Below are 15,621 nucleotides of genomic sequence, written 5' to 3' on the forward strand. Positions count from 1 at the left end.
CTAGTAACTAACTGGGTATAGTGGTATTAAAGTTGCCAGTGGGGACTGGCACTGTGATTTGTTGCCTGTGCACTGCTGGGAGATGTGGGTCAGCCCGGGACTATGTGCATTGGGGTGGTGCTAGGAGCAAGAAAGCTGATGGGGCCACAAGGTCTGCCACAGAAGAAACCTTGCTGCAAAGTGTTTCTTAGGGCCTACTTGAGTGATTTGGGCTGTTAATTTTTGCCTGTGTTGGATTAGTGAGTTGTTTAGGGATCTGGGGCAAACCAGTAAAACAGGCTGATGAATCCACACGGTAGGTGCCAATCTGGGTTGCTGCCTTTTTTAGAAGTAAACAAGTAGGAACCATTGTTCATCTTCCTAACTCTCTGCAGGACACAGGCTGTAAATTACATCTAGGAACAAAAGGTTGATGGGAGTAGAACCGGGCTCTCAACTTCCCAAAGGAGTGCTTTGCCCTCCAGCCAAAAGAGCAGCTTTTCTTGCTTAAACCGGCACAGGCTCTTCTTATACCTTCCCATCAGCTCTCAGAGCCCAAGAAAAGTGTGCAGTACAAGGTTTACCACACTGAAGCGTTTACAACTGTTTCCATTACAAAACCTGTTTTCAGGATTGATAATGAAAATTAAATCTAGTCTGAAATTGAATCCAGTCTGAAATGCAGGAAACGAGATTGCAGTCTAGGTACAAGGAGGAAATCTTATTAAAAATAACATATTTTATTGATATTACAGATAAGTGGGTATAAAATCCTCCCTGCTCCCCCAAATCTGATTTTCAGCCAGTCTTACAGATCACCTGTAGTCTATGCAAAATATACACGGCCACGACCAGAATTACCTAATGAGATCTCTGCTTTTTATATTCACCAAGACTATGTTCTTCAAATCCCCATAACAGGCTTGAAATATCTACCAAAATACATTCAGAAAATTGTTTTTTAATTGAAAAAAAAGTATTTCTACTAATAATAGAAAAAATATTTCAAATTATGAGCTTCCTTTTTCATAAATTTCTGGTTTTCATAAGAGAAATGCCAGCTATGTTCACAGAAACAGAATTCCATTCTAGCCTTCTTTCAATTGTTCCCATTTGATAGTGAAATCAATCTCCATTGGTACCTTTTTTTCCATCATAACTACAGATTCACTCAGATACATTCATTGTCTTGTCTGTCCACATAATAAAATTCAGATATATGTTACAGGGAGAGGCTGCCCCACTGAGTTCAGTGGAATTTTGGTCTTTCAGTTCAGCCAGGTCAAACTTTCCTTCTCTATGGGAATTCTCACAAAAATGTCTTTTTATATCACTATAAGCCATGCATGTTCCTTTTCTAGGGCTGCAACACATGTACTCCCTAATAAGATTTTAATCAAAATTAATTAGTGCTGACTACAGCTTACATATGTGATAAAATCACAAATGAGTTATTTTGGTGTTGCTGTACTATATTGTGCCATCATAGATTCAATATTCAGTGTGTCAAAGGCATCACAGAAAAACACTTTTTACAATGCTGGGGGATTATCCTTTTTAGTTTTAGTGTTTCATTCTCTTCTGAAAACTTAATTCATTTGGTACCATTAATTATTTTACAAATTTTTGGTGACACTATTTTAGCTGCTTGTTGCTAAGGGAGTAAGCAAGTTCCTAAAGCTCTAACTATATTAATAGGCTCACTTAAAATGATGCTCTACTGCGTTTCTTCAGCTGCAGATTTGCTTTAGATTTTTCTGTTCCTATGTATTAAGATTATCCCAAACTAAAAGAAAAGTTATGTATTTCTCAAAAGAAATCCCCCAAACCAAACCAAGCCAAACAAACAAACAAACAATCAAAAACCCCCAAACCACTTTTTCCAGAGTGGTACATCTCCTTTGACTAAATTTTCTTGGTAGCATTAGGCCCTGAAGCCAGGCTAAATTTGGTCTGCTGTCTACCTCAGTCCAACATCTGTTGACCACGTTTGGGTGGGAAAGAAGGAAGTATTTTTGTCTCACTTTTTTATTGGAATGCAAATATGTGTCTTAGGTTGATGTCTAAGCAGGCAGATGGAATGTGAAATGGAAAAACTTACGTTATATAGATACAGCTCATTACTATTTTTGTGATTTATTGCATGAAATGACATACCATGATCAATTATTTTACTCGTATACATCTGTCTTTTCCTTTTGCATTGGGTACTAAGCACCTCCATGCACCTTATCTAAATGTGTCTAATCGTAGCCCAGTTTTATAGAGCAACAAATAAGACAGAGTCTTTCCAAAGTGGAATGCCACCCACGTCTACCAAACACGTGCAGAAGTACTGACTATGTTTCATTTTTTTTAATTCTCTATAATTATGAATACAGGACATTAACAGAGAGGTAATTTACGTTCATCAAAAATAAGACTCAAAATTATGTAAATTTTAATTAAATATTCAGTTCTTCTGTTTCATCCATTTATTAACTGTGCACCAGCATTTGAAGTCCCACTAAACTTCATTCATGTATTTTCACACCAAAACATTTATAGATATAAATGTACAGGAATTCATAGAAATATTTCTCTTTCCACTAATATAAACAGTAAGGTATATAGGAGATTGCTTTTTAATTGCTTTTGAAGCCATTTCTTTCAAAAGAAAGAGTAGTATATTAACTAAAGAAAATGGTTTTTGTCTGTAATTTCAAAGTTGCTAGCTTCTTAATGAAAAGATTTCTCTGTGTTTTAAGGAAAGATTTTTCACTTTAACTTTGTCCTGTCAGATATTCTAGAACTGTAGGAAAAGCCTGTTGGAACCTGTTGTAAAAATTTGGCTGGTTGAGGAAAGGATAGCCAGCCATCTCTAAGTCAAAAGTCAAAGAAAAGGCAAAGTCCTGAAAACTTCTTTATGTGAACTTCTTATGCCTGGGGCTGGAAAGACCTATCTGTATTTTTCCATTGTTTGTGTTCACAGAGATTAAAAATTAATGAGAAAATTCTTTCAAGTGGGAAGATTGACAAAATGTTAATCTGATATAGGAGTATTCATTCCAAGTTTGGCAAGTGAAACAGAAATCAGAGTGTTACTGGCTGTCAGTCATTGCCACATGTTGGTTGTTAAAGGTGAGATGTGCTGGCTTTGGTGATCCCTGACGAACCCCTCATTCCACGGCACACAAACCACTGTTGCAGTTCTGCACCTCTGAGGAGGGGCCAGTGCATGGAAACACCACTGGAAATCTCTAAGGCACACAAGGAGACACCACTTTTGCTTATCTGCAGAGGCCTTGGAGTTTTCACGAGAGACTTCATGTGGCATCTAGAGTCATGCGAAACCCCACACTACAATGAACATCTGTCCCTCAGGAACTGAGACCTTGTCTGAACATCAAAGATGTCATACATTTTCATCCTGTTTCTCTGCTTTGCGAATTGGGAATACAAGGAATAATTCCTTCTGTGCCTCATCCCATCAGAACAATAAAATATCAACCTTAATCCTCAGTATCACTGCTGGCACTGGCATGATTTACTACTCTTGCTGGAGCAGCCTGTGAAGAGAAGCCTGTGGGACGTGCTGTGGGAGACTGAACTGCCTTAACTTACCTCCTGCATGAATTTATCCTCTGGCAATGAGCAAAAATATTGCAGAAAGCTTCATTGTAAAGCAGGCATTTTACTTGGTCTAAATTGACCTTAAAAAAAAAAAAAGAAAATGGTGAGGTGGGACTAAATAGGCAAAATATTTTTGGGAAAGGTCTAGGCTATTATAGATGCTTTGCTGGAATTCAGAATCTCTAATGCTTTTTTTGCAATAATGAAGAGATTTTAAATGAAGGAGGGAAAGCTCATAAAAAACAGTGCATTTTTGAGCTAACTCAGGAGAGATTACACAATTTTTCCTGCAAGCACTACAATAAGTATAATTTTTGACTTATACAATAAGTATAATTTGTGTGAGAAGAAGAGGTTTAGTGCCTCTTTAAAACTCAAGTGTGGCTGCTTAGTCAGTACTGGTTCCCCTCCCACATCCCCCCCTCTCCCCGCCTTCTCCTACTGCTGGGTAACTTTTGTTGCAATATGGGTGTGACTTTTGATGGAGCTCCCCCTCCCAGTTATGTCATTACTTCAGTTCCTTTGAATCAGAATAAAAAGTGCAGCAAACTTCAGACTCATTGACTGCGGGCTTAACAAGCGCCGGGGCTTTTCTTCTTCCTGCAGCTTGCAAGGATCTTTGGATTTTGCAAAACAGTTCCAAGAAAACAATGGCCAACTTCTCCTTATGGGCAACTTTTGGATTATGTTTGTTGAAGCTTTGTCTAGCAGAAACACGTAAGTTTTTTATGAATGAAAACACTTATGATTGTTAAGTTTATGCTTCAGACAGCAATGCTTTTCTACTAGATAGCTAACAGCTTTCCTGCATCTACATAGTTTTATTATTTTTGAGTGTTATCAGAGATGCTTTAGAACTGTACTCTCGGTTGTGCTGGTCTGTACAATCACAGAAAGCTGTGTATTGCTTGTAAAGGGCAATTCCAGATCTGTAAAAAGTAAATTGTAGATCATTAAAGTGAAGTTTAAGAACAGAACTACCTTAGAGAATTTGGAATGGCTCTGGTAAAGCTCATTTCGACAATGTGACTGCTGTTAACATAACTTAGTTTGCTCTCCCAGCTCCATTTCAGATTATGGAGAAAAGGTGGGGAAGGGCAAAATGGGGGTGAACACCCCCCGCCCCCCCAGCACACAACAACTGCATTCTTGAGTTTACAAGAGCTGAACCAACCGCTCAGACGTACTGAATTTGGACACAGCTGAACAGAAGCAAAACTGCAGCGATCTGTGACTGAAATGTGACGAGCTTTTATGCCAAACATGCTTGTTTCTGACTTTCTAAGGTTTCTTTTGAGCTGACTGATGAGATTTTGGAACATAGGGGGTTAGAAGTGACCACAAAATTCAGTTGTTTAACTTACTGTAGCTTGGTTATCTGCTTCAAATATTTGCATTTAAAAATGAAATGTTAATACAGAGAAAAAAATAAAAATTCTATGTCCAAAAGGACAAAAGGCTTTTGAAATCTCACATAGTGAAGGCTCAACCATGTTTTAGGGAAATGACCATACTTCTAACAGACTCTCACTGTGACTGTAAGTGCCTCAAGGCATTTTGTGGTTAGGGATAACAATTGCACTTCTACATTATTTTTCTACTCATCAATTCCAGGAGTTTAACAAAATACATTTTTCATGTCCATTGTCACCCAAGGGCTATATGTGTGTATGGTAAATATATATCTGATTTGTTTGAGCAGCAGTGGATACTTCTATAATGGTTGCAGCACTGGCGAGCTGTGAATGGGTGTGTCAGAGTGAACAAGTTCCCAGTGCATCTGTGATAGCTGAAGCACCCTCATTGCTTTTCACTCTAAAAGTGTGTGTCTGTTGTACCAAAATGTTCTTGGTAAGATCAGGTATATGGACAAAGCCTTAAGAGCAAGGACAGGACTACTGTAGACAAATAAAGTATGTCAGAGATGTGTTTAAAACCTTGGCTTGGTCCAAGTCTGTGCACTCTATAAGTATTTTAATTATTTGTTTACCAACTGCTCAACAGATTTTTAATTTACGTGCTGCCTGGAGTGTCCTAAGGAATCAGGGTCTGCACTGACTCTGGGAGTAATGCACTTTTACAGAGAGGCATAACAGAAAGTCCCATAATCTAGTCTTCAGCATAGTTAGAAAAAGTATGTCAAGCAAAACATAAACCCCTGTGGGGCATATGTTTCTTTAATGGCTCAGTAAAGTATTAGACTATAGCTACAATATATTTTAGTTGGTATGAACTACATTCCGGCATGACTTTGTAGTCAGTAAGGACTTCAAAACAGCAGTTGATGGTGGTGTTTTCTTTTTTAAGCCAGTGATTTTACTGTGTATCACAGACTAATGGTTACTGCTGTTGGGAAACTCCTGAATTGGAATTTTGATTCTTTTAGTACAGAATTTAATGAAATTAAAGAGGACCTGGTATTACTGCTAACATGATTACAGAAGGAAAAATCAGATACAGAGAAAGCTGAAAAACTTATTCATCCTGAGTTCTGTGCTGTTGTGACCATACTGTCACCGACATATGAGCCAGGTGCAGTCTTGGTGTTGGCGTGACTTTTGTTGTCTAAGAAGTCTGAATCCAGGAGGATACAGATGCTGACATCTTGGTGAATGTTTCTGAGGCTGATTTTCTCCAGGGAGCGCTACGTGTTTGTAAAAATGTTTCTCCCAAAATGTTCCTTGATTAACATAAAGCAAATCCTAGAATTTTGACCACCAAACTGGAAGAAACTGGAATGGAAGTAGTAGTAGAGATGAAATGGAAAGAGGGAGAATGAGTCTACCATTGGGAGGGAGGAACTTAACTGTTAGCGCTGGTGAGGTTGTCCAGAGTCCCATCACAAGGTAAGGCTCTGAGGTAGGGCTGCTATAGCTGTCAGTCAGTCACAAAGGAGGAGACTTGCCTGCCTCTTGGTTTGTGTATCTATCCTGCAAATTTTTAAATAAAGCAGTTTGAAGAAGCTCTTTGTGCTAGTTTATTTTCACTCAGTCCTTACAGTGTGTGTCTTGGCTATTTTCCCAAAGCTACAAAGTAACTAGACTTTATTAGCATTCACTTGAACTTTCCATCATTGTTTAGTGGAAGGGTTATATGGCTCTCCTTGAAATACCCTCACATATAGAGCCAACAAACCATGGCAGAGGATTGTCTTGCAGTCTTTGGAGAAATGTTTGATGATTCTTTAGTTACTGGTGTTCTTCACCACAATGAAGAGCCATTACCTTGAAAACAGGAAGTCAGAGAAAGGCCTTAATGAGGACAGATAGCATCATGCAATTGAGGAAGAACTTTTCAAAGTAAATGCTTTTAAAACCACTAGTAGCTCTAGCCAAGGTTAAACAAAATGTTCATCCTTACATGGCGTATCTTTCTTTTCAGAACAGTTCCCATGACTTTTATAGGCCTGAGTTGAAGACAGTATGAATATTGCAGTTATTCATTTGTCACCTATACATGCATGAGGTTCTACTGTATCAAGAATGTGCAAGCAGGATGAGATGATGATAGACAGATAAACACCATGAGCTCATTACTGCTAAAATACTTGTTGAAAAGATGTGATAATTTTAGTTCTGAATGTAGTTGACTGGTAGTAAAATGCGCTGTAGCAAAGCAGAGAAAAAACAGTGTAGAGCTTTTAAGAGAATTAATCAGTCCAAGAATTTAAAAGTTTTTTGGAATTCCAAAGATGCTGTAAAAAGGCTTCTCTATCTGCTTTCTGGTCTTCTTGCCTCATATTTCTGTTCCAGAACGAAGGGATAAATGTTTGAAAATACAGCTGAGAAATAGAAGACGATATGACATGTATTCTGTTATTTGTAAATCATTGTTTGGTTTTGGTCTTTTTTTCTTTCCCAAGAGAATGCTATGTGAGAGAGCAAGGGAAGGAGTTCAGTAAAACTCTCCTGCTTTTTCCAGGGCCAAGGCTAAATGTACATAGTTGCCTGTGAAATATAACTTCACAGAGAGGATAATCCTGAAACAAACATGATCCACCACAGTAATCTTGCCTACTTTGAAAACAATACTACATTGTACTGGAACAATTAATGGTGTTCCAAACACATCATATTTAGCATCAGCTGGTATCTGAGAGCATGCTTATCAGAATTAATTTTTCAGCATTAAACTGAATTCTTAAACTAGAGAAGTTCAAACTTCCAGGTTGCTACCACGTAAAACTCACATCCGCAGTTTATTTTGCTCTTTGCCTTTACCTGTCAGGGTTTCTTTGTGATATACCTGGTGGTTTGGACCATTCTCGATGGGTTATCGATCATTGTAGGCATGAAGCCAGCTTGGTGTAGCTGCTAGTCATTTTCCAGACTAGACCAGAAGTCCATCAGCTGTTAACACACAGTTGTCTCTCACTCCCAGAGAGATAATAATAATTTCAAAGCTATCAGACACTGTAATTATCAGTGACCATTATGGGTGCTGCTAATAGTGGTGGCAGAGAGGATTGTGCCAGTCCTGACTGTTTATCTGTTTCCTCCCTGCTCAATCACAAGCCTCCCCACTGTGCATCAGCAGTAATATCAGTAGCAGCTGGCTGTGATTTTCCTCCCTTGCCGCGGCTGTTGGAGCTGCCCCCGCCCAAGGGACGGCAGAGCAGCTCATCATATGAATGAGTTTGCAGGCGGTAATGTGAAATGGCAACTGAGAGAAAGAGGGGTTTTCCTTGGAGAATCTTTCCAGTCAGACTGAAAGTTCAGCTAATTTCAATTTAAAGTTCAAATCTCCGTGACTATTTCCTGCCTAACGAAACCTACAGTCATTTTTTGAGTCTGTGTCTTCAGTTAAGAACATAATTGAACTCTCTTTTGTAAGCACTGGCTTTGGGACTTTCCAGTTCCTCTGCATGACAACACTGGCAACATTATATAATCCAGCAATCTCATTTCAGTACAATAATGTTCAATTCTCATACTGTGAAACAGAAAAACAAACAGACAATAAAAAAAACAACCCAATAAAAACGACCAAAAGGAGTTGAAGAACAATCTACAGTTTTAGTAATTACTAACATGGAAGCACAAGCATGGTATGCCAATTCAAAGTAAAAATCACAGGGAAGACCCAAATTTTACTTACATTTGGAGTTTGAAAAATACATTGCTTCGCTTTTTTCTCTTTTCTACTGATGACTGACCTAGGTCAGTAGCTGGAAGCTTTAAGAGACTGTGTTGCATCTTAAAAAAAAAAAAAAAAGGAAAAAAGTCAGACACACAGCAGCTGTAGTAAGACTTCCATCTCTCTTTCTGCTAATGATACTTACTGTTCCAAAAGCAATGTGAGACAGCTATAAAAGAGATTGCCAGGGTACAGACCGACAGCTGCCTAGGAAAAGGCATTAGCTTGCAATCATCAACTACACAATTAATGTCTGTTTTTCTAAATACCTACTTTCATAAATAAGATTTTGCCTCTGACAGAATATATAATAGTAAAAAAAGTTGCTTTTGTTAATTATGTATGTCTCACAGTGACAACATGTTAGCAAAACAGGTTCTCAGAAGTGTATTTCCCTAGGGGGCTTTTTTATTGTTATTTTTGTTAATGGATAGGTGTCTGTAAAGAAGCAGGGTGTGGTATGTGTGGGTAGTTGTAATGAATAGTTTCTTGCAGGATTCCCATACAGAAGTTAGAGGTTAACTGAAGCTCAGTGTATGTTCTATGGCCACCCAGAACCCTGTGGACAGACGCGAGTGAGCTCAGTCCAGGCAGCAAGCAAGTTGCTATCCAAATTGGGTCTAAAAGTCAAGCATCAGACTTAATTTGGCAGCCTCTCTGAGAGAACATATCTTGCCACCAGGGAGGCTTATCAGCAAGGGATTGGTCTCCTGCGTGCCAGAGCATTGTGGCTGCAGCTGTTTTCGGAGAGCAGACAGAGCCCACATGTCTACTCAAAACAGACCAAGCAGGCTGGAAGATGCTCTTTCTACATGTAAGTGCAGTAGTCCAACAGTTCTGTAGGGGAGATTGTGATGGTAGTGATTTACCTACTCTTTGCCACTGGCCAACTCACATCTTACAGACAAGGTGAAGTATCTGTATCACAGAATGAGGAGACTGAGGTATTGGTACAATATGTCACTGCTAAGGACAGCCAGGTCTTCCCAACTCCATCCCAGTGCTCTGGAAAAAACTTCTGCACAAGGAATATGGAGTAGTTAACTGGGCAGGTTCAAGGGAAAGTGGTATTTCCTAATTATGATTCATTAATAGTGAAGACACTGAGGGTGAGGCCTAAACACATATTACTGTTTTCTTTTCACTCACTTCCCTATTTTGTCTCCTTTTGCTTGATTAAGTGTCTTCCATCAATTTAAGTGTCCTTTCCCTTTTCCGTCATTCACAAGGGCATGTAAGTGTAGGAAAAAAAAGCTTCTTTTTTCAATGAGTCTTCATATTTATAAATGTAAGGTTTTGTTCTCTGTTCCTGTGGATCATTTGTGCATAAATTTGATATATAGGAACACATAGAACATGGAAGTGAAATAATTTGTATTTTGTTTGAATCAATTTCTCCCATAGCAGCGCTATAATAATCAGATATAACTTCCTTTATTGCTCTGACAGTTTTATCCTGTTTACTTGTGTGTTTGCTATCTATATACACAGTGAAGACCGGCAGCTATTTTCAGCTCAATATCAAATGATTCCTGTTAGACAACAGCAAATGCAAAGTAGAGTTTCCTTAGAAAGTTCTTATTCAAGGCTAGTCTTTTTATGATTATGGATGTTTGAAGCTGTCTGGTAAATGAGAACTGACTTACATCTTTTGCCCTACTGTCAAACTTAACACTTCTTTAGGTTCAAGAACTTAAAAATCTATTTAATAATTGATTGAAGAATGGTGCCTTAAATTTAGTCATGTTTCTCTACTGTTTGAACCAATTCTTCCTAGTGATAAATATCAGCTGTCTTCTTGACATTTTGGAGGTATTTGTACATAAAGGATTGATACTCCGGGAAAGCAAAATGCTGAGAATCATAAAATGACTTAGCAAGTCAGGGGAGAATCCAAGAATAGACCCATCATCTCTAATCTGAAGGTGGGCCACCTACCTGGTCACAATGCCAGAAGGTCCTGTGGCCAGAACCTTACAAGTCCTAAAAAGCTTGAGTATCAAGCACAGTATCACTGTGCAGCCATTATGTGTATCCAGGTGGTATCTAGGTATATCTTTCAAATGCCTACATCTTCTTTTTAACAACTTTTTCTGGTTCTCACACCTGTTTACTGTTTTCCCCACTAATACATCTCCATCTCTCTGGCACATCTGACCGAAGCAGTCCAATAAATCTGATAGACTTTTGTCACCCTGTGTTTGTGATAGAAAGTTGTATACATTTGATACAGTAGAACTTCTGCTCATCAGCTTAGAAATTCTCGAGCAAAATAAAATGTAACAACCACATTCTTCTTTCAAGAGACAGGTCTCAGAGAAGATTTGGATGACAAGAAAATACTCATACAATTTTTTTATTTTTAGGTGGTTTTATTTCAGCCTGGTGTGCTGTGTGGCACATTGTAATTGTGTTCAACATCAGGCCAATAGGGTATGAGCATCTAGTGATTTTGGAAGATTGGTATTAAAAAAATAGCACTCTTACGTTGCACTAGTAAGAGTAACTTCATCTTCTTGTGAGGAGCAAAAGCTCTTCTAGCGCAGAAAATAAAAATACTCTTCTTAGGATTGCATATTGAGCACTAAACTTTTAAACTCCTCTTTTCCAGAATGTATCAAAATGATTTTATAGCCCACTGAGAAGAGATACTTTGTGGTTCCGGTTCATCAGTAAAAGGGTTTAGACAGGTGGTTATCCAATTAACAATTCTTGTATTAAAAGTAGTAACAGGCAGACATTTTGAGCATGTGAGACACATTCCCATGGTGATTGCCTAGTTTCTTTCCTGCTTTTGTGGCTTGCCTCAGAAAACCCTGGATTCATTTGCTCATTGTTGTGGTGTAAAATGTTGCAGAGCTCTCCTACGAGTGTGTGTGATGATTTTTGCGTCTCCTGACATTTCTATTAAGTCAGTCTCATTCATTCTTTTTTTTTCTTATGGCTCTATTTCCTGGCTACTTGCTGGGTGGGAAAAGATTACAGTAGTTTTGTTTTATTTTCTCAACATCTCTTTGACCTGCCAAGTCTCACACATTATCTAGCTGTGACACTGTTTGTGTTCACACTGAACAGAGCACAGCATTAAGTATTTTTTTAAAACAGTGAAGCAGGGGCAATTTTAGAGCATCATAAAATGGTAAGATCAGCACAGTTATTTAGGTTTTTTTTCAGGGCATGTCTAGGCCTAAGTGGTAGATAGTATTTTCTGTCTCTGTGGGTTCATATGGATTAGAGAGAAACAAACTTGTCCAGTTTTCCAGGAGGAGGCATATCCTGTGACTCGGAGACTGTTAAGACCCATGACTGAATCTGATTTTGTTTTCTGTTAATGCCTTGATGAGTGTATATTTTAATCCAGGTATTTCATATAGCAAGTAGTTTGTATAACTTTCTGGGGCTGGAAATCTTTTTACTTCTTTTATATTTTTAACAACTACAATTACTTATGTACACACCAGTGGGTACCAGAACTATTGTAAATTAGTGTAGAGTAAACAATATATTACATACAGAACAATGCAGGACTGGTAAAATGTTGCAATAGTGCCCTTAGAAGTCAGTAGAATTTCTATCCAAGACTTTGTATTTGCAAATGAATAAATTCTTTAATTAATCTTTTTTACAGAGTAAGGAGAAAAAAAAATAAAAAAACTCTAACTGACTAGGCTACCCTTCAAAATAAAGTATAGACAATGTTATTTTCTTCAAATGCTTCTATGTTGTCACAATCCTATTTAATAAATATAGCATAGCCACAGCTTTGAAAGGCTTGGGCCCAGCAAGACTTAAATCTATTAATAATCTATAAGTGTTTATTGATAGTGTCTACTTGATGATACACATCCACATCTTCAAGGCTCAAGGTGGGCATTAGTAACAAAACACAGTGGTCTCTCCTCAATATATCCTACAGCACCTTAAACATTCAAACATTTTGACTCCAACGTGTCTCTGAGATGTATCCCTTCTGCTTGTCACCTGCTGGATTCTTATGACTACTGTAGAAGAAGGACTTGAATTTTTCTTGAAAGAGATTTGATATCGTACACTTTCTTAATGTATCACTTCAGAAATAGAGGGTTGTTTGATGAAATATTGTTCTGTGTAATGTTTCTTTTTCTTGCATTGCATGAAGTTCTCATAAATATTATAACATGGTTTAGAGGGAATTGGTGCCTTATCTGGTGGGTTTCATCAACATATTCAGCACAGCTAGAATCAGGCTTAATGGGTTTAAATTACCATAGAACTTAAAATTTGAAGTCTATATATAGTATTATTTATCAGAGTAAAAATATTCCTAACTATTGAGAAAGAAGTGACCTGACAAACATGTGGACAGCAGAAAATAATAGTGATTTTTGGAGCCCATTGGAAGCCAGTGATTTTATCCCAACCTCACAGGTAGGGAAACAGAGAGAAAGCAATGTAGCCATAAACAGAACATTTTCTCCAAAGTCCCAGCCTGGTGTTTCATCAACAAGATTTGTGCCTCTTTTGCTTCAATTTCAGAAAGCAGGTATGATTTCACATACAGGGCTATTTCAGCTGAAAGAAGCGTTATTATTAATCATAAGAAAAATGTCCTTGTGCAAATATTATTCTGCTGGATCAGAAATGAACAAGAGCACAAAGGACCAGAGCATTCTCTGAACGTTGTTGTCATAAAAGCAGGAAACTCTTTCGTTACTGTTTGGCAATCCATCATTGAGTCTGGCTATGCAATCCTTACTTCAGCTGAACAGTCTGTGTAAGCAAATGCTCCTTATGAGTAAGAGTAAGTATTTTCCTAATTTTTGAAACTCTTACAAACAATTTTCTTCAGACTCGCACTGAATTTCTTAACAGTATCAGTCGTCTCTCTGAGTTTATTACTCATAGTGCTCAGGTCATGCCACTTTATCGACACCAGTCACCATCTGTTGACTCACAGCAGTTTCAAGGCAATGTATTAACACCTTTTTCCACCCCTGAAGTGATACAAATATATCCACACTGATAGTCATGGCAACATGACTAATATAACCCTGCCTTTTGCTTTTTAACTTACTTGTTGGTAATCTTGAATTGATTTCTATACTGTGAGGTGTCCCAATATCTCCCATTTTTCCAGAGGAAGTAGTTTTAAGAGTCAGATGAATTAGCAGTTTCAGGCAATCATATAGCAAGGTATGTCTAAGACATACTTTTAGACTGTTCAAGAAAGACAAATAAGATCTCTGCACAATGACTAGTAGCAGATCACCCGGAAAAGTGGTTCCACACTGTGTCAGCTACTTCTGCTGTTTCTAAGAGACATCATAGAATCACAGAATAATTTGCATTGGAAGGGACCTAAAAGACAATCAGGTTTCAACTCCCTGCCATGGGCAGGGATTCCACTCTTTAAATCACATTGCTCAGGGCACCATCCAACCTGGTCTTCAACACTCCCAGGGATGGGGCATCCAGAGCTTCTCTAGGCAACCCATTCCAGTGCCTCATCACCCCCACAGTGAAGAACTTATTCCTAACATCTAATCTAAATCTTTCCTCTTTGACTTATAACTGTCCCCCCTTGTCCTATCACGCTCTGCCTGTGTGAAAAGTCTCTCCCTCCTTTATATAAACCCCCTTTAAGTACTGCAAGGCTGCAATGAGACCTCCTCAGTGCCTTCTCTTCTCCAGCTCTCTCAGGCTCTCTTTGTAGGAGTGGTGCTCAAGCCCTCTCATCATTTTTGTGGCCCTCCTCTGGACTTTCTCCAACAGGTCCATGTGCTTCTCACATTGGGGGCCCCAGAGTACTCCTGATGAGGTCTTGCTCACAGGGGCAGAGTAGAAGGGGAGAACCACCTCCCTCAACCTGCTGGCCACAACTGTTTGGATGCAACCCAAGATACAATTGGCTTTCTTGTCTGCAAGCACACCCACTTGGCTCATGTCCAGCTTTTCATTCATGAGGAACCCCAAGTCCTTCTCATCAGTGCTGCTCTCAATGAGTTGTTCTCCCAGTCTGTACTCTTATGTCCTGGACAGATGCTTTGTCTAGTGCACATGACAAACAACTTGATGAATTTTGCTTCAAATAAGTAATGCCTAACCCTGAGATTAGCTCGGTTGGTTAGAGCACCATGCTAATACAGCTAGGTTGTGGGTTCGATCCCTGTATGGGACATTCAATTAAGAGCTGGAGTCAATGATCCTTGTGGGTCCCTTCCAACTCAGAATATTCTGTGAAGTAATACCCTTGGTGAGGGAAAAATATTGTGCTTTATTAATAATAAATTAGTAACTATAGGCTTTTCTGTTTATTAAGGTGGCATATTCCTGATTTGCTATTTGAATTCACTCTTGCTCAAAATTAAGCCAATCTCATAAAACTCACTGTACCCAAATTGTGAGTTTTGTGAAATCCAGCTATAGCTCATGAAGATAGAAGATTGTTAGAATCAACAAGCATCACAGCAAAAGCACTGGCTTCACAATGATTCCAACACTTTTGGGAGACAATGATGCATCACTATTCGAGGAGGATTGCACACAAGCTGTAATGCATTGTCTTTACATATCTCCACTGCCTAAATGTAGGATTTAATGAAGTATTTGAAATCACAGAATATCAAGGCCACACTGCCAATGCTGCTTTCCCATTCTTCCCTCAGGCAAGCGAATTGTCACTGCCTCTCATGAATTGTTAAGTTTAAATAAACTTTAAAAAAAAGACGGGAAAAATATATTAAACCAGGCATATCATTATTTCTACCATACTTGTGATAGCATCAGCATTGTATACATACTAATGTTAATTCCAAAATCTAGTTATTAAACATACCTTTTTACTAAAGCAGTTATAAAAGATTCAAAACCAAAACTGTAAAAATTTTTGAATAAATTTAACTGCACGTGTAGCTT

The 15,621-nt window shown here is 38.4% G+C and overlaps 1 protein-coding gene across 4 annotated transcripts in view; it reads left to right on the forward strand.

The window, feature by feature from the left end:
- The first annotated feature begins 4,058 nt into the window (after nt 1–4,058).
- Nucleotides 4,059–15,621, forward strand: part of CD44 (CD44 molecule (Indian blood group)) — a 45,741-nt gene continuing 34,178 nt past the window's right edge. For all 4 annotated transcript variants that reach the window (XM_027703909.1, XM_027703883.1, XM_027703891.1 and 1 more), the window contains exon 1: nt 4,059–4,308. In XM_027703909.1, coding sequence (XP_027559710.1) covers nt 4,242–4,308 — 67 coding nt within the window. In that variant the 5' untranslated portion in view covers nt 4,059–4,241. The remainder of the gene's footprint in view (nt 4,309–15,621) is intronic.

Source organism: Neopelma chrysocephalum, unplaced genomic scaffold, assembly GCF_003984885.1.
Source record: "Neopelma chrysocephalum unplaced genomic scaffold, ASM398488v2 Primary Assembly neopelma1_24, whole genome shotgun sequence".
In the NCBI taxonomy this organism is placed as follows: Eukaryota; Metazoa; Chordata; class Aves; order Passeriformes; family Pipridae; genus Neopelma; species Neopelma chrysocephalum.